The sequence below is a fragment of the Acomys minous genome (assembly GCF_964271855.1).
Source record: "Acomys minous genome assembly, chromosome: 2".
Lineage (NCBI taxonomy): Eukaryota > Metazoa > Chordata > Mammalia > Rodentia > Muridae > Acomys > Acomys minous.
The window spans coordinates 4,718,840-4,742,508 of record NC_140484.1 but is presented as its reverse complement, the minus strand read 5'-3'; the positions used below and the strand labels follow the sequence as shown (position 1 = coordinate 4,742,508).

The window sequence follows — 23,669 nt, the reverse complement described above, 5'->3', positions numbered from 1 at the left end:
CCCAGGAGTTCGGGACCATCTGAGACAGCATATGAGGACTTAGAATCCAGGGAGGGGAAGGAAAGTGTGTTTGCCTTCTAGCTGGACAGATTATGACTCTGTGTTTGAGGTCAGGTGACATGCGACGCTCACACTAAAGACAGACCCAGAGCTGTGAGTAAAAGAGGAGATGGAGGCCCTAGTGACACGAAGAAAGGTGATGTGTGACCTGCGGCACCATGAGAGGCCAGGCAGAGGGAAGAGTGACAGCACCAGCCTGTGGTCTGCACGAGAGAGACAAGCCCATGGGTTTCTGCCGGGGATGATTGAGAGAAAGAAGAAGCCGAGGAGGGACGTGGCACAGCCATGCACATGGAGGAGACCAGGATGGTGGCCTCTTTCTCAGCAACAGAAACCCGCTGAGTAGGTCTGGGCAGGGTACAAACATGAGAGGGTTTATCTGTGTTTGCTCTTAGTTGTTTAAACTCACTTGGAAGAAGAGCGCAGGAAGGCATGACTAGAGGCCAGTGAGGAGGTAACAAGATGGCATGCGTGGCTTGGGGCCCAGGTCCTGCCTGCACCAGTGGCCGGATGTCAGCACTGGTGTGTGCAGAGGCATGGGACAAAGGGCAGCTGGGCAGGCATGAGGCCACTGTGGCTCTTGTGGCTCTTGCTGTGGCTCTGCTGCCTGAGCTGTTGTTACTGCCTGAGCATGTGAGTGAGAGCGCAGAACAGGATCAGCAGCCAGAAACACAACCTCAGGGCCCTTTGGGAAACCTGGGATGGAGCTGTATACTACATTTAAAATTTTTTATATGTGTGTATACGTACATATGTATGTATGTATGTACGTATGTAAGTATGCACGTACGTACGTACGTACGAATGTATGTATGTATGTATGTATGTATGTATGTATGTATGTATGTGTGTGTGGTTTAACATGTGTCCTGGTGCCTGGGTAGTCCAGAAGAGGGCATTGGATCCCTGGAAGGGAAGTTACAGTTGGTTATGAGCCACCCTGCTTGGGTGTTGGCACTCTTGACCATGGAGCATCTCTATGGCCCCTGGTCATTGTTTCAGGGAACACTGAAGCTCTAGGAGTCTTGGCCTTATATGTCACCCACGCTCCTCCCCTTGGCCTTATATGTCACCCACGCTCCTCCCCTTGGCCTTATACATCACCCACGCTCCTCCCCTTGGCCTTATATGTCACCCACGCTCCTCCCCTTGGCCTTATACGTCACCCACGCTCCTCCCCTTGGCCTTATACATCACCCACGCTCCTCCCCTTGGCCTTATATATCATCCACGCTCCTCCCCTTGGCCTTATATGTCATCCACGCTCCTCCCCTTGTCCTTATATGTCACCCACGCTCCTCCCCTGGCCTTATATGTCACCCACGCTCCTCCCCTTGGCCTTATATGTCACCCATGCTCCTCCCCTGGCCTTATATGTCACCCACGCTCTTCCCCTTGGCCTTATATGTCACCCACGCTCCTCCCCTTGGCCTTATATGTCACCCACGCTCCTCCCCTGGCCTTATATGTCACTCACGCTCCTCCCCTTGGCCTTATATGTCATCCACGCTCCTCCCCTTGGCCTTATATAGCATCCACGCTCCTCCCCTGGCCTTATATGTCACCCACGCTCCTCCTCTTGGACTCATATGTCACCCACGCTCCTCCCCTTGGCCTTATATGTCACCCACGCTCCTCCCCTGTGCCTTATATGTCACCCACGCTCCTCTCCTTGGCCTTATATATCATCCACGCTCCTCCCCTTGATCTTATATATCATCCACGCTCCTCCCCTTGGCCTTATATGTCACCCACGCTCCTCCCCATCCTCACCTGTGCTCACCTTTTCCCTGGCTTGGCTCCGCCCTCTCTGCCCTCTCTGTCATCATAGCTTCCCAGGCCACATGTGGAAACATGGGCACTAAAAATTCTCATTTTAACCACTTGTGAGAGTCTGATCCTATGACCATGACTAAGTGGCCAGGGGGGAAAGGCTGAGAAATTAATCTGTACCAATATGGCAGCTAGCCCCACAGTTTCTAAGGGAAAATGGGCATGGAAGGGAGAGAAACCCAGAGAAGAGGGTGACCCCAAACAACAAGTGACAGGTGTCTCAGATTCATTCATGCAGATGTCATTGTGCACAGGGAACTCCGGGTGTCCCTCCCTCCCTTTTGTTTCCTGGTCCACCCTTTATGGCAGCTTCTCAGCAGTCCCTCGCTCCTTCACTGTTTCTGTTCTGTGCTGTAAGCTGGTTCCATTAAGCTGGTTCCATCATCTGCTCACCCAGAGCTGGCTCTTCTTAGAAAGGTAAATTGAGTGGCTAATCTCCGCTGTGTACATCTGTGCTCTGACAGACCTCGCTTTAACAGAAAGCCATCTGGGTTACCAGGAACCGTTAATATTGTCTGACCCAAACCAGCAAGAGGAAGAGATTTATATTCACTTTAAAAATAACAGTTCATAGCTGGTGAGATGGCTCAGTGGGTAGAGGTGTTTGCCATTAAGCCTGCTGCATACTAAATAACTGTAACTTTACATTTTTTAAGGAGTTTAATTCAGGGGCAGGTCTGGTGAGGAAAACTGTCCCTACCACCCTTCCGAGATATTTACCAGGGATAAAAACTGAACATCACATGCAATTCAGTTTTTAGGGACTTTTGTAACCGTGTGTTGTTGTCTTTACAGTATGTGTTTATCCCCCGGTCCTGTTCCCTTTTTTTTTTTTTTAACTGAATGAATCAATAGCTGTTTATTAAATGATGAGTTAGCATTCCAGGTTCTGTTCTTGCCGAAGCAGGGGCCGTTGATTTCCCACGGCACGTTTCTCCAGCCCTTTTCCTTATGAAAGACGCTTGCTGCTTTTGCCTTGCACTTTCCTGGGGATGAAGTTATGACAGCCAGACCCTAAGAGCCGCAGCATGGTTGAAGCATGGCTCTCACTCTAGAGTTGTTGGGATTAAAAACTACTTTTACTCTATCGGGGGGGGGGTGGTTTGGGGGGCTGTTGTAGGAGAGGGCACACGCGTGTACATGCATGTACGCATGCGTGCATGTGCCATGGCATGTGCGTGGAGATCACACCTTGCTGGAGTCAGCTTTCTCCTCTCTCCATGTGGGGTCCGGGAGGAAGCGCAGGGGGGGCTTTTATCTCGCGAGCCATCTTGCTAGCCCCTCGTCGTAGAACTCTGGCCACAGAAGGTAGAAGTAGACTTGGGCCTCTCCAGGGGTTTTCCTGAGCAAAGCGCTCTCCAGCCTGCAGGGCACCCTCCTCCACCCTCACAGCCCTTGGGGAGCCTTCAGTCAGCTGCAGGAGGCGGGAACTGCACCCTAAAGTGAAGCTGATATACTAAGATTCCTGTCCACCTTCAGTTTCCCACCATTTCCCTCCCATCTCAGTCCTTTCCAAGGAATCACAGGGAACGATAGATAAAGCCAGTCCGGGGCTGCCTTCGTTTTGTTTGTGTTTGTTTGTTTGTTTGTTTGTTTGTTTTTTAGATTTATTTATTTATTATTATTTATACAATGGTCTGTCTGCATGTGTACCTGCAGGCCAGAAGAGGGCATCAGATCACATAATAGATGGTTATGTGGTTGCTGGGAATTGAACTCAGGCTCTCTAGAAGAGCAGTCAGTGCTCTTTTTTTTTTTTTAAGATTTATTTATTGTTATGTATACATGCTCTGCCTGCACACAGGCCTGCACACACATACCTGCAGGCCATCAGATCACATTATAAATGGTTGTGAGCCATGATGTGGTTGCTGGGAATTGAACTCAGGACCTCTGGAGGAACAGGCAATGCTCTTAACTTCTGAGCCACCTCTCCAGCCCCAGAGCTGTCTTCTTAAGGGTTAAGTGAGCAGGGCCTGTTTAAGAAAGGTCATGCACTCCAGCTTCCTCAATAGTAAGGTGAAAGGTGAGTGGGGCCCTGCCCTGCATTTCAGTGTCAAAGGCAGTGTTTGTTCACAGAGGTGTAGGGGAAGCACACACCAGCCGGCAGGCTCACGGAGACTCACATCCCAGCCAGACCTGAACTTACTCTTGTACTCGGCCTTGGGATTGTGCGCTGAGCCCAGGAAGCTCCCACAGGGGGCAGACACCAACAAGGAACAGTAGGCTGTGTCTGTCTTGAACTTGGTGGGCTTTAAAGCTCTTTCATATACCTTACCCTGTTAAATCCTAAGTGATAACGAGTGCTGTGTTTATCCTAGAGAAAATCAAATCTCTGTTTTCCCTAGGCCAGCTCCAAGCCTGGGAGCTGGAATAAGTGAGCTCTCTCCCAGAGCCACCTGCACAGTGCTTTGTCAGTCCTCAGACCTAGCTAGAACCATGGATGGCCTCTCTGAGGACAGGCAGCTTGTTACAGCGGGCTGTATCTCCAAGCCTGTCTGTGCCTGTTGCCATCTGAGGGTCACCGCTGTCAAGTGAGTAACAAGTCAGAGGACCACACAGTAGACATGGGCCCAGTGTGTTTGGCGCTCCCCAGTCCAGCCGGTTAGCCACTCCAGCCACCCGCCTCTCAGAATTCTATCAAGACTCAGTGAGGAAACGCCGCTGAGAGTTTTAGCAAACTAGGAGGGGGCACATGAGTGTACATGCATGTGTGCATGCGTGTATGTCCTGTGGCATGCGAGTGGAGATCAGAGGACACCTTGCTGGAGTCAGCTTTCTCCTCTCTCCATGTGGGATCCGGGAGGAAGCACAGGGCACCTTTTATCTCGCGAGCCATCTTGCTAGCCCCTCGTCATAGAACTCTGGCCACAGAAGGTAGAAGAAGAATTGGGCCTCTCCAGGGGTTTTCCTGAGCAAAGCCGTAGGCACTGGCAAATATTAATTGTTGTTATTGATACCTGTAAAACGGGCATTGTACCTCCTACCCACATGACCACTGAACACAAGGAAGTTCACACACACACAGGGGACACCATCTGTAGAGCGTTGAGAAGGTGGCAGAAAGAAAGCAAATTCTGCTCCTGCCGTGTGGCATGTCTTGAACCTCACCTGGGTGACACGCAGAGGACAATGCCATAGGAAGACGCAGGCTGTCTAGTCTCTGTCCATAGTGGTGGGTAGGTGGTTTTAAATGTCAGCATGCGGCCACCGAGAGTGACCTGATCCTTGAGCCACTCACTGCGAGGAGCAGCGGCCTTGATGGCACTAAGTGAAGTGGGAAGCCCTAGCTCAGCTCGGAGCACCCACAAGCATCGTGTGGCGCCTGTGCAAAAAAGATGCAGAAGAAGAACACTGCTCACCTATGACTCCTCTGTCCTTCCCCCTCACTACGGAGCTACCTTGCCCCGTTGCAGCTGCCGCCGCTGCTGGTCCATGGTGTGAGACAGCCATTGCTGGACTACTGCAACCAGATCGTGTCAGCTGGTCTCACAAAGCCTCTTTTAACATATACTCATTGTCGTCTCAGTTCTGGTCCTCTGGAGAACCCTGACTAACAGATGTGACTTACCTCATCTCATAAGAAAGGCAGCTGGCACCGTGCCAAGGGCAGTGATCACCGGCAAGAGTCACAAGCAGAGAGGTACAGAGCTCTGCCTACCCCAACCCAGAGTTTTCACGGCCCCATCGGCTGAGGGCAGGAGGGGCACGGACAGACAGAAAACAGAGGTCAGCTTCTGGATGGTGTCCTTTTAAACATGAAATAGTGCCATGGAAGAAACCTGACCTTGTGAAAATGGAGGGACAAAAAGGAAGCGGCCGTTGGACGCACTGAACTCCTGTACTCTGGACCACTGGAGCAGCGGGGAGGAAAGAGGCCGCATCCTCTCAGAGACGCTGAGAGTCTGCCGTGGAGAAGACTCCAGGACACTAATCTGGCCTTTCTCAGACTTTGCCTCTGCAGTGTCTGGGAGACATGTTTGCTCAGCACGTTACAAGGCAAGCATCAGCATAGGTGTGGGGAGCCAGTGAGTCTCAGATCAGAGAAAACCTCCTTCCCACCCAGAGCGGAGCTCACTTTGGAGAGGAGACCAGCACCACTACATCCCTTGAGTCCCATTTGATGCCCTTTCCTCCTCCTCTTCTCTGGTCCCATTTGATCCTCTGCCCCTCCTGTAGCATCCACGTTCTCACCTCAGAGCCACGTGGTTTTCCTCAGTAGAACCATAGTTGCTTGGGGGATAGGAAAAACATAGTGCTCTTTTTAAATTGCTGTCCTCCCCACCCCCACCCGCCCCCATTAATACAAGTGGCATTAAAATATTCACCCTCACAGAAAGGTGTGTGCACATAGGAATGGTTGCCGACATGTGTCTGTAACCGTCACCAGTCTGTACAAAGAAAAAAAATATGGGGGTGGAAGAGATGATCCGTGGGTAAAGAGCTTGCTCTGTAAGCATAAGGACCTGAGTTCTGATCCCCAGCACCCACATAAAAGTTAGACACGGCAGCGAGTGTCCTCAGACCACGCAGTAGCTGCCACATGGGACAGGTGAAGCCATGTGGTTCACTGGCAGACCAGGCTAGCTGAAACAGCAAACTCCATGTTCATAGAGAGAACCTGTCTTTTTTTAAAAAGTAAGGAAGACGTCTGATTTTGATGGTGTCCACAGGCGCACGCACACACACACACACACACACACACACACACACACACACACACACACACACGAACACTCTCGCATGCGCACATGCATGCACCACATACACACAGTGCATTTTTAAATAAAGAAATAGAGTCGACATTCCCCTGGCTTCTACATCTCAGACCGTTAGTGTGAGGTGCCTCAGTCTGTGTGCTGGTTTGTGTATTGCCTTTTCTCTGTGTTCTATTTATGATGTTTGTCTGTGTGTTTCATGCCGTTCCGTGGATATTCCTCAGCTCAGCCATTTATTGTAAACAGGACTATGGGCTATTTCCTGTCTGGGGCATGATGGACGGTATAGCCCTGTCTTTTAATAAACATTTGCCTAACCCGGGGTGGTTGTTCTGCCATGGGGGTTGTGTAAATTTAGCTTTTAGTGTGTCGTGCCAGCCTTATACAGTAGATGCCCCAATAGGTCCCCCCCTGAGCCGCGCAAGTTCATGGGAGACGCTGAGCCACCCATGTCTGTCGTGTGTGGCCCCTCTGGGATGTGTACTCTGCCAGCACATTGTGACCGTGGTCTGCGCTTTCTGACATCTGTTGACGTTTACCCTGAAGCCGTATTTCATCTAAACGTGACAGTTAAATAGAGCCATCTGACTGCCTCATGTCTTTAATTCACAAGTACCACGGCTTACCTGAGGACGCAGCTGCCCGGCCTGCTTCCACAGCCTCTAACTGACTTTCTGTAACCCAAGGAGAAAGAAGAAAGATGCCTCCCTGCGCCCCGTGTGGACCGCGCGGGAGCGGGTGCCCACGTACCTGTACAGCATGGACTTCAGGAGGATGGGAAGATGCATCATCATAAACAACAAGAACTTCGACAAAGCCACGGGTAGGTGCTGGGGGGGGTGGCCCCTCCCCCTCCCCCTTCCTCCACACAGACATGTGAGGGGAAAGGACGCAGAAAATGCTCACTCAGGCCCGCCGTGTGCTGCAGCTCAGACAGGGCTCAGGGTCAAGGAGCCTGTCTTAGTTACTTTTCCCGTGGCTGTGATAAAATGGCCCGTTTCCTTGGGTGACTCTAATCCTGTGACATTGGCAGCCGGCGTGGCCATCACAAGACCTGCGTGGGTTTTGTTACTGTGAGGAAGCTTGCCTTGCACGGAGGTCGAGCTCCTCCATTCCCCTCTGCCTCTGGTCTCTCTTTGCATGGAAGCTGTAACATCGAGTGGTGATTTTTCTGCTTCAGGAATTGATGCTGGAGCCCCGACTTGGCCCCGGGTCTAAGCAGAGCCCACCCTCAGCATTTGCTCATCCCCACCCCTGCCTTTACCCCCCCTTTCCCCTCCCCCCCCCCCCAGGGATGGACGTCCGGAATGGGACAGACAAAGATGCAGAGGCTCTCTTCAAGTGCTTCCGAGGCCTGGGGTTTGAGGTGACTGTCTACAACGACTGCTCTTGTGCAAAGATGCAAGACCTGCTCAGACAAGGTAAGTGGGAGCTGTCCTTGTCTGCCCCCCTGCACCACGAGGAACGGGGTCTAGGCTCTGTAGGGCTGCCTGTGGCTGCACCACATTGTGATTGTGCTGGAGAATAAATTAGGGACCAGACTAGACTCCAGGAGCTCTGCCCACTGCCCAGAGAGCTGTGTCCACTGTATGCCAGGCCTGTCCAACCTTTAACGTTGACATTTCATTGGTATCCGCAGAGTTCATGCTCACGCACCATGCGGAGGTACAAAATCATCCTAGAATTAGGTTCCTTCCCCACTTTGTATTGAACCTGAGTCCATCACTGACCTGCAGCACATGCTGCCAGCAACCGTGGGCTGCAATGCATTGGGGCACTCAAGTGCCTGAAAGTAGGACTCTAACCTCTTCATCAGACAGGGACCTACAGCAGCCCAGGGCTCAGCTTTTCTTAACCACAGAACTGAAAAAGAAAGATTTTGTGCAACCTTTCTTATCTTCCTTTTCATTGACTTCTTGGGGTCAAAGAAAGGGCTCAGTGATTAAGAGCCATATACTGCTCTCGCAGAGGGCTGGCAACCAAAGGGTTGACTTTGGTTCCTGACGGCACCCATATTGGATGGCTCACAACCACCTGAAGCACCATCTGAAGAGGATCAGATGCCCTCATCTGCCGTCTGCAGGCTCCACTCATGCGCGCGTGCATACACACACACACACACACACACACACACACAGAGTTAAACATTAAATAAATCTTGAAAACAATATATAATTCAGATAAAGTACCTGGATAAGTGCCAGCACATGGGAGGTAGCCCTGAAATTCTAAAGCCTTTCCCCCATGGCTTTTATGGTATTAACTAGTAGGTTGGTGAGTGTCACAACCATAGATGAGCTGAAGGCAAGCCGGCCAGCTGAGTGCTCGGTGCTTCCTCCCCTAATCCCTGTACTGACAGCGCTCTGATTATTTTTTTCTACTAACTTTCTAATTTACGTGCAAAGCAATGGGTTTCCTGTATACCTGTGTCATGCTTTGCTCCCCTTCACCACCCCCACTCTGTTCCACAGGGCCCCCAGCCTGTATTCCATTCTCCCCCAATAATGTCTCCACCCTCCCCCTTAGGATGCTCTGTTTAATTTTATAGCCGATAGGCACACGTATCCAAGCACACACACATACACGCTTGCATACTTTAAGACCAGGTTCTGCACACAGGAGAAAACACAGGTCTTTGTGTTTGAGGCTAGCTAGTTCCAATTCACATAGTGATCTCCAGTTCGTCCCCTGTGGATGTCATGATTTCAGCTTTCCTTATGGTGGCACAAAACCCCATTGTGCAGATGGGCCATGCTGCTCCCCTTAGCTACTTTCTGTTAAGGGGCTGCTTCTGTTCCCCGGCTACTGTGACTAGTGGGACAGTAGCCTTGGATGTGCGGGCATGTCTGTGGCACGCTGGCTTACTGTCCTTCTGATACATATTACTTTTTCTATTGTGATAAATTATGTATAGCACAAAATCACTGTTTTAATCATTTTAAGCAGAACAGTTCAGTGGAGCTAAACATAGTAGCTTTTTAAGGATTCTTTTCATATTCCATAACCAAACCCACCTGTTAACCAAGTGTGTTTCCCCTCCCCCAGCCGCCTGCCGGCTTCCTCCTGCTTTCTACTTTCCCTCTGTGAACTTTGCCTTGGTATCTCGACAGGGTGAAATTCTACAGCATTTGCCTTTTTGTGATCTATTTGTGGCTTATCCCACTTGGCCTAATTTTTTTTTTTGGGAGGTTTGGCTTTATGGTTTTGTTTTTGTTTTTCTTCTTCAACAAATGCTTGAGGGATGCGTCTTCTGTATCTCACTTAAAAACATAGTAACTGAAGCCGGCATGGTAGAGCAGACCTTCAAGCCCAGCGCTCAGCAAGCAGAGGCAGGCTGGCTTCGAGACTAGCAAGTTCTATGTGTGTTTATATGTAAGGAAATAGGGGCTCACTTAATAGCTGCTGTTACCACCTCTTTATAGACAGACAAGAAGATGCAAGCTAACTAGCCTCTCCTGCATCACAGAACCAGCCCACGGAACAGCCATGTCCCTCTGCCTCCAGCGCCCTCTAGTGTCCGTTTTGGTGCCTGGGTTGTGTCTGAGAGAAATTATAGAATTCTCCCTGACCAGCCTGCAGTCTCCTCAGAGCCGTGGCCCAGCCCAGTCCTTTGAAAAGGGCCCCCATATACCATGCTCTACGCTGGCCCCAAATGGTCAGCCAATTCTGGAGAAATCAAATGGTCCGCGTTGATTTCTCCCCCACAGCCTCTGAGGAGGACCACAGCAACTCGGCCTGCTTCGCCTGCGTCCTGCTGAGCCATGGAGAAGAGAATATGATTTACGGGAAAGATGGCATGACGCCCATAAAGGATCTGACAGCTCATTTCAGGGGAGATCGGTGCAAGACCCTGTTAGAGAAACCCAAGCTCTTCTTCATTCAGGTGCTTTGGAAGCCTGTGCAATCACGTGTGGGAAAAGACTGCAGAATGCAGGGGCAGGCAGGGGGGGCATCGTGCAGAGTGCAGGGGTATGGGGGGTGTCATGCAGAGTGCAGGGGTGTGGGGGATGGGAGGCCTCGTGCGGAGTTCAGGGGTGTGAGGGGGTGTCATGCGGAGTGCAGGGGTGTGGGGGGCGGGGGAGCATCATCCATGCAAATCAACGTGCAGTTTCTGTAGGATATGCAAATTGGGGCTGGGGTTTCTGCCCAGAAATGGTTGGCCCAGGCCCTTGCTTTATTTCTGGAAGGCTCTACTTTGTAATTTGACTAAGAGCAAGTGCTTATCTCTTCATCAGCTGGCCGCTGGGCTCTTGGTGTGCCAGGCAGGACTCCTGGGGTACAGCAGTGGACAGCACAAGCGGTGTGGGTTCCTGACCATGAGTGCTCTACTTTGCTATGTTTCAGGCTTGCCGAGGGACGGAGCTGGACGACGGCATCCAGGCCGACTCGGGGCCTATCAATGACACCGACGCTAACCCCCGGTACAAGATCCCAGTGGAAGCCGACTTTCTCTTTGCTTACTCCACAGTTCCAGGTACCCAGTGCACTGCCTGCTGACCCTTCCTGTCCACACTCCTGCATCAACATGCAGGCAGGCCTGAGGACTGTATTAGTCTCCTAGTGCTACTGTGATTAATTACAGTTTTTAGCGCCCCCTAACTCAAAGCATTTCAAAAGTTGAAACTTAGTGTCAGTATCCCACTGAAAAGTTTGGACTTGGAGCATTTCAGATGTCATATATCTTCCTTGCTAGAAGTGTCTAACCAAGGGGACCTGGCTCAGCGGGTCGGCTGCTTGCACTTTTGACCCAAGACTGAGTCCCCAGCATCGGTGTAAGATCCATGCGTAGCAGTGCGTGCCCACAGCCCCAGCACTGGGTTGGTGTAAGATCCAAGTGTAGCAGTGCGTGCCCACAGCCCCAGCACTGGGTGCCTAGCTAATGGAGAACCCTAGAGGCTCACGGACCTGCCCCTCTTGCTGAGCTGGCAAGCTCCAAATGCTATGACAGACCCTGTCTCAAAAAATAAAGTGGAGATCAATAAAGGAAGACACCCAACAGGGACACAGGTGCCTGCACCTGCACAAGTACACGCACATACAACAACACACACACAGAAAGAAAAAGCGTTGTTCAGCCAGTAACACCTATATAACTGTTCTGACATCTGAAGCAGTTCCCCACTCATGCCCACGCACAGGGTAACAGATGCCTAGTCTGTCCTACAGACAAAGGGACTCAAGCCATAGAAACAGTATCTTGGTGTCCTAGGGGTCAGAATCCCAACGTGGATGACCAGGGCTGCCTCCCTCCCCGCTGGAAGCTCATAGGGAAATGGGTTTCCTCTTCCTCCTAGCATATTAAAACTGACTGTATCCCTTAGCATAGTGCTCCCCCACTGAAAACCCTTTCCTCTCTTCTCCGTCAGCCCCATAAACACACTGCCCCCCCCATCCCTTCTTCTCTCTGGGACTGGGTATACCTGGGCAAGTCAGCACCATCTCCCCATCTGGAATCTATAATTTTCATCACATCTGAAAATGTCTTTTTGTCATGTAGGATAACAGAGTCCAGAGGTAGATGTGTCCATTTTGGGGACCATTATACTGCCCGCCATAGAATTCATTTCTCTCCCTAAGAAAGAGGAATTAATTCTCTGCCTTGTTTTACTAGGATTAATAGTAATTGCAAGACTTTCACATTAAGCAATAGTTATACATGTGACTCTTAAGAATTATGTCATTTTAAATAATTATAACCCATCCCCGTACCATCTTTATAATAGTTCTGAAGGTAGTGGAGAAAGGCATTGTTTATTTTGCAGCTGAAAAATTAATTGAACTTGGGTGAGCTTCAGAAATGTGTCCAGGGTCAGCACTCAGGGAGGCAGAGGCAGGCAGATCTCTGTGAGTTCGAGTCCAGCCTGGTCTACAAAGTGAGTCCAGGGCAGCCAAGGCTACACAGAGAAACTCTGTCTCGAAAAGAAAGAAAGGAAGGAAGGAAGAAATGAATAAATGTGTCCAGGGTCAAATTTCAGTACGCAGACTCTACACTGCATCTTAGACCAGGATCCTTTATCCTGTGACCGTGGCAGCCCTGTGTTTGCCCAAGTCTGTTCAGTATAAGCCTCTCCTTTGTCAGGCACTGACCCTCTCTGAGTGGGAATTCCCACAGCTGTAGGCCTTTGGCAAAGGCTTGGTGCAGAGGTCTCAGTTACAGTAAATGAGTCAGTGCATCTGGGAAAGAAAACCAGCTCTGGCAGCATCCGCCATGGGTTCTATGAGGATGCTAACGGCGCACTGTCAAGCACTGTGTGGGGTGGAAAGTACTTTGGTCTTCCTGCTCTTGGGATGTTGGCAGTAAAAAACCTGGCAGACAGCAGTATAAATAAACCCAGTGTGGAGTCAGAGGAAGGCCTGGAGGGACTCAGGGAGGAAGGCAAGCCTCTCTGCAGGGGCCAATAAGAAAGGCTTTCTTCCAATGTGCGCGCTTACTAAGGACTGAGCAGATCACAATTGTGTCAGTTAGCTTAAGTCAACAGACATCCAAATCTCCGCTGACTGGTTTCAGAAGAGGACTTTCTTCCTGCTTTTTAAATGGCTGCCTTCTTCCTTTGTCCTCATGTGACAGGGAAAACAGGAAAAACCAGAGGAAGTGTTCTGGCATAACTTCTCATAAAGACACTAATCCTACTGGGCCAGGGGCCCACCTGTCTGACCTTGTTAACTTGATTCCATGAAGGCTGTCATACTGGAGACTAGGATCTCAGCATGGAAACGTCACAGTTCAGTCTGTAGTTCAACATATGACAGCACATGGAAAGGTCAGCCCTCAACATCTACAAAAGGAACCCGTTATCATGGGCTGGGTGTACGGCCAAGCAGCCTAAATTTTGCCCTGATTTAAAAAAAAAAAAAAATATATATATATATATATATATATATATATATATATATATATATATATATATATATATATGTATATACACACACACACACACACACACACACACACACACACACACACATATATATGGAAACTGTTTGAGGTTGAAGAGTCACGGAGTGGCACCTGTACCTTCAGATGGTTGCCTTGGGGCCCCTGGAGGTTAGAGGTCAACAAGCAGAAACTCAGGGAGATGCTAGTCCATACCTCTAACCTGGCCACTGTGCTGAATGACACCCTCTCTCCAAACAAGTACACTATTGTGAGACAAACCATCCAGCGCCTGCCTTGGGCTGATGGCCGCTAGTGTGCGTACCGCAGGCAAGAACTGTAAGGACACTCTGGCTTACTGGGTGCCACCACTGACTGAACCAACCATGTGGTATAAGTGGGTGGTAGGGATGACGGTGACACGGGTCCGGTTCTCATCACGCTGGATGGAGTAGCTGTGCAGCTTAGGTGAACTCAATGCCGCTTTGTGCTGCCTCTTCCTGTCGTCATGGAGCCGAGGGACGTGCGCTCCTCCCTCTCCTGGGGAAGAAGCCACAGTTCTCTAGCTTTGCTGCTTAGAGTATGACGTTAGACAACACGGTGGCCATGGCCGCTTTCAAAAGTCACGCAGGCAGTCCTTTCACCAGAAGATTTATCCCAGGATAAGGATGGAAGTCCACGTGGCATCACGGTGACATGTAGCTCTCACTCCGTGTGGGAATCTGGTGAGGCTGGCACCTCTCTAGCCTCGTGTCCTCTGACCTCTGACCTCTGACCTTTAGGGGTTCTGAGGTAACCATGTGGATGTGCAGATGTGCGCTCTCAATCAGCTGTGCTAGAGAACCGTGGGGAGTTTGGCTTGGTCTCACGACTTTCTCGCCGGCTTTCCTCTTGGCAGGAAGTAATCTCAGATTCCCTTAGAGTCACAGATGTCAGGAAGTCACAGAAGGAGGGGTGCAGTCTAGGATGGGTGTCTAGTGGACCTCTGCGTTGTTACAGCAAAGCTAGCTGCTGAGCGTCCTTGGGTTCCCTCGGACCTGCTCCTCTGTGCTAGGCGTTCCTTCCTCAGCACCTGGGTCCACTGAGGTGGTCCTGCCCTTGTGAGACACTTAGGTCACACGTTGGCTTTCTATTCCAGAGGCCTTGTACAGTCCATGAGAAGCACACCTCCTGCCTGACAGTGCCTGCCATCTTGGGTCAGGAGCATCTCCTAGCTCTGCCCTTAAGGCAGCCATCAACACTTGCCAACACATTTCGGCCACAGGCCACAGGCCGCGCCCCTCGTTCTGTGTCTCCTGACAGTAAACACACACCTTGACTATCTCTGCGGCTCTTCTAGCTCTGTTCCCTGGGCTTGGGCTGGCAAGTAGCGCTCACTGGGGGAGGGTGGTGACGTGTTCCAGGCTAGGACGTAGCCTCCACCTTCCCTAGGGCACTCTCCACAGACCTCACTCCCTGTTAGGTGTCTCAGGTCTCCCAGGTGCAGGAGATCTCTGGTAATATCTGCCATCACTGGGCTTTGGTGACATCACCAGTTACGAGGTTCCACACCCAGAGCATTTTGAGCGTCTTCATCCGGGCTTCCCAGCCAGCAGGGTTGACTAATGGGTCTTGCCGTCTCCCCCTCTCTGGCTGAAGGTTATTACTCATGGAGGAACCCAGGGAAAGGCTCCTGGTTTGTGCAGGCCCTCTGCTCCATCCTGGACGAGCACGGCAAAGAGCTGGAGATCATGCAGATCCTGACCAGGGTGAACGACAGGGTGGCCAGGCACTTCGAGTCCCAGTCCGAAGACCCGCGCTTCAACGAGAAGAAGCAGATCCCGTGTGTGGTCTCCATGCTCACCAAAGAGCTCTACTTTGCGCGCCCTCCCAACTGAGAACCTGCAGTCGCCCGCTGACGAGTGCAGTTGTTATTTTATTCTTACTGTTTTGACACTCTCAAAATAATCCAGATATGTTAAGGAGGTTTAATTTCAGGGAAGTACGTTGATTCAGCAGGGAAGAAGTTTTCTGATGGTGTCTGATAGTCTGGGTTTCCAATTTTTTTTTTTTTAAATAATTTTGTTCATCAGATGACTTCACACTTTTCCTTCAAGGTTAATTTCCTATTTCTTTTATGTTGTCATCACATGGAGTGCATGCTATGAAAATGACCTCTGGAGAAGACATTGGTGGTGGCATTAATGGAAAGTCAAAGTCTTGGTTGAGTTCGGTAAAGAGAATTCCAGTTCTTGACAACAGAATACAGCCAAGACACTCATCGGCCTCCATCGGAAAAGGCGGCTGTCGTGTAGTGTGAGTGGTTGTTTTCACTGGCTGAGGACAGTGTGCAGGCCTTTCCGGTAGGTGAGAAGAGAAGACGGCCAGCATTCTAGAATGTGGGACCCAATCCAGAAAAGAAGCCATTCTAGGTGTTTCAGGACAGTGTGAGGGATTCACCTCAGTGGATAATTAAGAGAGAGCCAAGCAGTAGAAACCGGTTACCTCCTGTGACTGAGGCCGTAAGAGGAGGTCAGTTCCTTGGTCAGCAGTTAGAACTGAGGGAAGGAGTTAGCACCAGGGAGGGTTGTGGTGACTGGAGCCACGCCCAGGACAAAGCCACTGTCTGAGATGGAAACCAAGCAAGAGCTGAGTCAGACACCAGGACACCCCAGGTCTCTCAATCCTGTCCCCACACTCTCCACCAGTGCCTTAACCATTCCAAAAGCCAGCTAGCGAGGCCCCTGGGGACTGTGCTTGCCTGTGACGCAGGGCAAGGGGTAAGCAAGGTGGGGTAGGGAGTAACTTTGACCCAAAATGTGAATTTAAATACCCATGTCTTCCGGTATTGAACAGTTTATTCATTCATGTGTTCATTGATTTGTCAGGTCATCCACACAGGTGCTGAAGAATAAATCATCTGTTTCCACTTCCTGTGCAAAATAATGTTTTTGTATTTCAAATACATCTAGAATTTTTTCCAATACTGCAACTTGGTTTTTTTTCTGAGTAACTTTTTGTTACCTCTGGTTCTAGCTTAGGGCAAAGACCTGGGCACTTTTCTTTTCAGGGACGTGTTTTCTTCAGAATTTGTTACACACTCCTGTTTTTCTCGCCTAATAAGTGGTTGACAGATGTTCCTATTTATTGATTAAAATGTGGTTCAGAAACTCCCCACTGGCCCAGTCTGATTTCTTCTTGAAGTTATTCAGGGCTGTAAGAAATTAGAAAACAGGGTAAGAACTGGCCCTGCTGACTTGATCTCCATACGAAGTGCAGACGCTATTTTATTCTGAAGCCAGAGTAGTAAGAATACCATCAGTTGGAAGTCAAGACGTTTTATAAAAGGGTTAATTGGCCTGTAAAGCAGCTTGAGCTTTTGACTTGGAAAAGGTAGGCTCCTTGCAAAGAAAGTCCTTTACGGTCAGTTTGTTGGACTTGCCCCTGGTCCCTTCCATCACAAGTACACCAAGCGATCACAGTTTAAGTAGAGACCGTGACTCAAGCATCCTGGGACCCTCCGGCTGCCAGAATCCATAGGCTGTGGTGAACAAAGTGTCCTAGCCTTTAAGGTCCCCAGCATAGAAAGAAACACCTCGCCCTGCAGTGACAGCCCTATAGGCCTCGCTATTTGCTTTGTACATTTTGCCGAAGGGGAAGAAATGATTCCAAGTATTAAGTTTTGTTGTGTTGTGGTGGTGGTGGTGGTTGCTTTTTTAAATGAACCAAAACCCTCTTTATACAAAGTATTAAAACACAATATCATTTCTTAAATGAAAGTGCACATCTGTAGTTGTATTCACAAGTACGTTAAACCAAAAGCGATACAACAGTGAGAAATGGGGCCACAGCCACCATCACCACCTTTAGGGTCTTCATAGCGTCGCCATCTTTGATGTTTGTGCAGGCGCCTTACTAAACTCCCATCACTGCCTCTCATCTTCATGTCACCTCCTTACATGGATGATGAGACTGAAGGGTCACATGAGCACCATGTGGTCAAAAGCACAGATAGAGTCAGGTCACAGGTCAATCTCAGTCTAATTGTCAAGTGTCCCAATGCTTCTGCTAACTGACCAATGTCCTACACAACTGAAGCTAAGACTAGGACACAGAGGAGAGCAAGCCCATCCTGTCATGGACACTTCCTTCTGACCCTCTACGAGACTCATGCTATTGGCTCAGGTCAGAGTCTTGTGTATCTGAGGCCATAACCCTTCCAAGTTTATACTCCACTCATGTCCTTTGGCTATAAGTGCTTGGGACACATTCAGTGAAAATTGTGTTGGCATAAATATTTACAAAACCATATAAACTAAAGCTCACGCCAAAGGCCTCTCGCCGTATTGGACCATCGTATCTTCAGATGTTAATCACATGCAGGCCCTTCATGCATGGACCTCCAAGCTAGTGGAGTTTCCCTGTCCACAGCAGTGGTGAGGTGTTGGCTGGGACTTTCCCAATATGTCTTTAGTGTGTTTGTGTTCGTGACTTTTGAATTCAAAAGCATGACTTAACATCTGATCCTAAGCAACCCCCTAGGTCTATCAAGAAAGCGATCTACAGCCCGAGGGCACACCAGTAAAGAGAGAGACCACATCTCTGAGTAGCTGAAGCAGCTCTTGCCTCCAGTGAAGCAAACAGCGCCACACTGCCTTTCTATTTAGAAGACATCTCGAAGACGCTCCGAGAGCATGCAAACGGTCCTGTTGGAACAGTCCACAAGTGCTTATTTAGAATGGAAACGAAACGAAAAGCTTGTGGTACACAGGTCACGGTGTGGGGACAGTGCTATGGCTTGAGTGTGACCTCAGAAGCTCACACACTGCCTCATCTTCCAAGCTCACAGCTAAGTGCATTCGGAGGTGGGGCCCTTGGGACCTATGTCAGTTGCTTTTCCAGTTCCTCTGGTAACATACCTGACAAGCAATTTAAGAAAGTATGAGGGTTTCATAGAATGCAGTCACTGGGAAAGGGTCTCCACGTGGGATATCTTCCTTACATTAATTGAGGTGGATGACTAGAAAAGAAAAAAAAAATTGAACTGTGTAAGAAAGAGTGGGGGAAAGAACCCAAGCAGCTGAGTGCCAGCAAGTATGAATTCACTGTTTTCTGCTCTTCACGCTGGATATAACTCGACTAGTTGCCTCAAGTTCCCGTAGCCTTGACTTCCACACGATGATGATGATGACGATGACGACGACGACAACGGCCTCCTGAAATTAAGAGCCAGATGAACCTTTCTTCCTTAAGTTGTATCACAGCAGCGAGGAAGGTGACAAAAGGATTTATTTTAGCTCCCACTCTGAGGCTATACTGTCTATTGCAGCTGGGAGGGCATGGGGACAGGGGCCTGAGGCGGCTTGTTAGGTCACACCAGCCAAGAGATGATTACTCAGCCAGCCAGCCTTCTCCTTTGTCCCTTTAAGTACTCTAGTGGGATAATTCCAAGTCCAGTTAGAATGACAATGAAGGTCGGCCACCTCGGAGTGGGGTGGGGAGGTGGGGGTGGGAGGGAGAGAGTGGGGAGGTGGGGGGGGGGATGGTCTCTGCTGGCGGCTCTGAGTTTGGCACAGAGAGAAACAACTATAGAAACACGTGACCCTTCAGACTGATGAATCTAAGGGCAGACTCGGGTTGAGGAAGTCTGAGGTGACCTGGGAGGTATTCCTGAGATACTGGAACACTGCTCTTGGCCCTCCTGGCTCATTTCAGTCAGTCCTTGCCACTTCAGCATTTGCAGATCCAAGCAAACCAAAGAGTAAACATACCTGATTTAAAAAATTGCATCTGTACCAAACAGATGGTTTTTCTCATCATCTCTCTAAGCATACAGCGGGATGACATTTACAGAGCATTTGCATTGTAATCTAGAGATGATTTCAAATATGCAGAAGGGGATGGGGAGATGGCTCAGCAGGTATAGCACCTGGTCCATAGGCATTCTCAGAGCTCAGATTCCTAGCACTCAAGGGAATTCTGGGTGAGGATGGCCGGCCTCTGGCTCTACTGCCTGGAAGGCTGGCTGGCTAGTCCACCTGATGACAACGCGAACTCCAGGTTCAGCGTCTGTGGTAGGGCAAGATATTGACACCAGTCTCAGGCCTGCATGTGCACTTGGCCACACACAAACAGGTGCACATACACATGTGTGCACATCATATACAAACATAGAAAATTAAAGCATACAGGAGGCTATGTGCAAGTGCAATACAATGTCATTTGATGGGATGTGAGCATCCACGGATCTTGGTATCCTGGGCATGGGTCCTGGAATTAGTTCTCCCATGGATACTTATGACCATGGTAACAAAGACGAACTGCTGCTGTAACCAACGCAGCTGCTCACCTAGCCCCCTGTTTTTTTTTGGGAACAGTCCCAAAAGAGGAAAAGTCGGAGCGAAGCCTATACACCTAGGATGCCAAGAGGCAATCCTTGGTCATCGGAGAACCTGACAGTGAAATATGGCAGGTGACAAGTTATAAGATGAAGCCTAAGATGAGAGCCCATGGCCTTTTAGGAGACACCACGTCCTTTCTCACAGAGAAGACTTCATCTGCCCGAGGTTTGAAATGATGCGTGCCGAACAAATCCCACTACTTTATCTTGAAATCTGTTTTAAGCAATTCATAAACATAATGGGCTTATGATGGCTTACAGAAATGTGCCCAGGAATAAAGCTGAGGACAATCTGTGAATATATAATTAGCCAAATGCTTAAATAGGCTGGTGGCACCCTGAGGAAGAGGAATGGGCAGGAATTCAGAGCCCTGTGCGCGATGCCCACGGACACCACACAGAACACTGCCTCCCTCTGACGCAACCACACGTGCTAACTGGCTGTGCTACTGAAGCCTCCTTCCTCAGGGGAAGACAGAGCTCCGAGACTCCTGTAAAGGAGGCTGTCCTCGCTACCAATGAGAACTGGGAAAGAGTACTTGCTACACTTCGGTTCTGCCACCGCCTAGCCGCTTGCATCTGCAGGTCGGATTGCACAAGGGTTAGAACCAGCAGGTGAAGATGCTGGCTGGAGAAGCCTGGCAACCAGAGTTTGGTCCCTGGCACCCAGAAAAAGGTGGAAGGGGAGAACAGAGTGCACAGAGCTGCCTCTGACCACCACATGCACTCTGTGGCATGTGCACAACTCCCGTGCTAGTAAATTAAAAAGGCATAACCATAGAGCTGCCTCTGACCACCACATGCACACCATGGTGCGTGCACAACTCCTGTGCCAATAAAGGAGAAAGTGTAACACAGAAAGATGAACAGACACGAGCCCCACGTGGAAGAGGATTTTGATCTTGATGAGCACACTGTCCCTGTGAGGACCCAAGAGTGATGGTGCTTTCAGGCATGTAAGTACAGGCTGCATACCCTTGGGCTAAATCCTTGGAACCCAACATGTTTCAGATTTCAGAATTTCAAGTTTGGGGTTATTAGGATAGATTTTATTGGCTGGGCATTCTTAATGCAAAGTTATCTCAAATGTGAGACTGAGTACACGAAGCCATTTCAGAACACTTTGGATACTAGGTGCTCAATGTGTAATACCCAGTGTGTGTGACCTATACAGGCAGTGGTCACCTTTCTGTCTGACAAAATTCCATGACCCAAAGAGAGAGCGACAGACCCCATCACGGCAGGGAAGACACAGCAACAGGAGCCAGAAGCAGAGAGCTCACAGGAAGGAGGAGATGGGGGGGCAATGCTGTAAACCCCCAAAGCTGGGCCCCTGTGGCAAGACAGGGTTGGTCTGCTCTACATCCTAGTCTTAGCGTCAGTTGTGTAGAACAATCCTCAGCCAGCAGAGAAGCATTGCAACGCTTGAAAAGTAGACTGAGATTGATCCACGACCCGATTCCAGCTGTGCATTTGACCACATGATGCTCACGTGACCCTTCAATCTCATCATCCATGTAAGAAGGTGACATGAAGATGAGAGCAAGTGACGGAAGTTTAGTGAGGCGCCTGCACAAGCATCAAAGATGGCGACACTGTGACGACACTAGAGGTGGTGATGGTGGTGGTGATAGTAACCATGGTGATGGGAGAGTCGAGGTAGACCCTCCGCCTGTTTCTTCTGCCGCAGACTTCGGATTTGATGATGTCTTCTAATCTATGCTGTCAAAGTGAAGTCTTCCAGAAGTGCAGGGACTGACTGAAGGAGTGAACAGTTAATGAACCCAACTCATTGCCAAATGCCGTGTTAGGTTGGGCACTTTTCGAAAGTGACTAAGATGATGCTCACCCCAGAACAGATGAGCCAATCATCCCAGTAGACGAGCTGTTAGAGTTGTGTGTATCTGAAACAGAGGCTGCCCCTCTGCCTGCAAACTCAGAGACACGGTGGCAGGAGAAACACGTCCCATTCTAACCTCCAGCAAAACGGAGGGAATGCGATGGGGGGAGAAGGTGTGGGTGGCAGAAGATGGCTCCTTCAGTGATTGCCGAGCTCTGGGGTGTCTGAACATCCATGGAGGACTGGCTTAGGCAGCTGTTTCTAGTCTGCCCCGCTCCCGTGACAGTTCAGAAGGGCTGGCAGGAAAACCAGGAGTCTACGTTAACGAGTACCACTGGAGTTTCTGGTGCCGCCGCACTCCGAGGACAGCAGATGTCCTACAGACACTAAAAGGCTCCCTTGGATAGCTGCGCTGGTCTCAACAAGGCCTTAGCCAAGCATGTAGAAAGTGCTAATGGTGTGTTGCTGTTTGCAGACCTGGCTATCTGTCTGTTGGGTTGTAGTTTGGGTGTGAAATGCCCCCACAGACTCTCACATTTGAACACCTGGTCTCCAGCTAGTGCTACAGTTTCTGAAGGTTAAGGAACCTTTGGGCCGTGAAGTCTAGGTAGCAGCAGGGCACATTGGGAGGTGACCTTTAGGTAAGATGCCGGCTCAAGCTGCGTGCTTTCTGAGCAGCCAGGATGGCAGGACCTGCCGCGTGTTCCCGCTACTGTGAGCGCCACTCTGCCTCTTCTGCCATGTGGATGAAGGTAGTGAGACTGAGCCAAACAGCCTTCTCCTTCCTTCAGTTGCTCCCGGGCATGCTGCTACAGCGATACGAAAAGTAACAAGCACAGTATCCTCTCCCCGGAAGGGCTGGCAAAGGATTCAAGGGATCAGCACACTCAGGGCTTGGGTGTCCCTGCCCAGGACTTTGAGAGCCTGCCTAGGAATTTTAAGCTCAAGGCAACTTATTGTGGAAAGCTGTGGAGCATAAGACAGACACAAACCAGTTCCCTTCAACACATTCGCTCAAATACACCACTTCCCTTTCTTCCCAAATAAATCCCTTCGGCAGTTACTGCTGGACAAGAGGGCCTTCCATCTCCACAATGCATACTGACATTTAACTTCTTGAATTATGAGTATATGGCAGGGGAATGTGTGCACTTGAGTGTAGGTCCTGAGGAGGCCGGAAGAGGGTGTCTGAAACCCTGGAGCTGGAGTTCCCCAAAGTTGGGAGGCACCAAGCATCGGCGCAAGATGCTCTTGTACAAGAACAGTGTGGACTATTAACCACTGAGCCATCCCTTCAGCCCCCACTACTGATATTTTTTAAGCAATTTCTTCTTTCTTTGGTGGCTTTCATAATTAAGGAGATTAATATTAAGTAAAGAAGGGAACAAACCATCCTCAGGTGTTTTTTCTGAGGGTTTAGAACCTGTTCTTGGACACTTGGGAAAACCAACTCCTGCAGAGCACCCTGCTCCTCTGGCTGCACTAACTAAACACCAACAGTTTTAAGTAGAGATGGAAGATGAAGTCTTTTGCTTTGGGGTTGTCAGTTGTGATTTTGCTTGATGTGTGCAGCCAGCTTTCTCTTTGAGCATGCATGAGTTGCACAAATATCTGCAGGCCACTAAAGCCTAAAGAGCAGCTAATCCCTAGAAAGATGTGGGATAGAACACAGCAATGGCCTGTTACCCAGAGTCAACTATAAACTAATTTCCACTCGGCTTTAGCAAATGTGTTTAAAGAATGCTGAGCCTGGGTTAATTCAGAGTTTAGCATGCTGGCGGTGACTGCAATCAATGTCTTTCTTCAAAAGCTTCGTGGTGACACACTTCTTCTTCTTCTTCTTCTTCTTCTTCTTCTTCTTCTTCTTCTTCTTCTTCTTCTTCTTCTCCTCCTTCTTCTTCTTTGTCTTCTTCTTCTCCTTCTTCTTCTTCTTTGTCTTCTTGTTATTCTTCTTCCTCCTCCTCC

The 23,669-nt window shown here is 49.7% G+C and overlaps 1 protein-coding gene across 1 annotated transcript in view; it reads left to right on the top strand.

Moving 5' to 3' along the window:
- Positions 1 to 16,637, top strand: part of CASP7 (caspase 7) — a 37,575-nt gene extending 20,938 nt beyond the window's left edge. The window contains exons 3-7 of the mRNA XM_084774053.1: positions 7,298 to 7,434; positions 7,904 to 8,032; positions 10,319 to 10,494; positions 10,956 to 11,085; positions 15,124 to 16,637. Coding sequence (XP_084630179.1) covers positions 7,298 to 7,434; positions 7,904 to 8,032; positions 10,319 to 10,494; positions 10,956 to 11,085; positions 15,124 to 15,362 — 811 coding nt within the window. The 3' untranslated portion in view covers positions 15,363 to 16,637. The remainder of the gene's footprint in view (positions 1 to 7,297; positions 7,435 to 7,903; positions 8,033 to 10,318; positions 10,495 to 10,955; positions 11,086 to 15,123) is intronic.
- Positions 16,638 to 23,669: the final 7,032 nt, after the last annotated feature.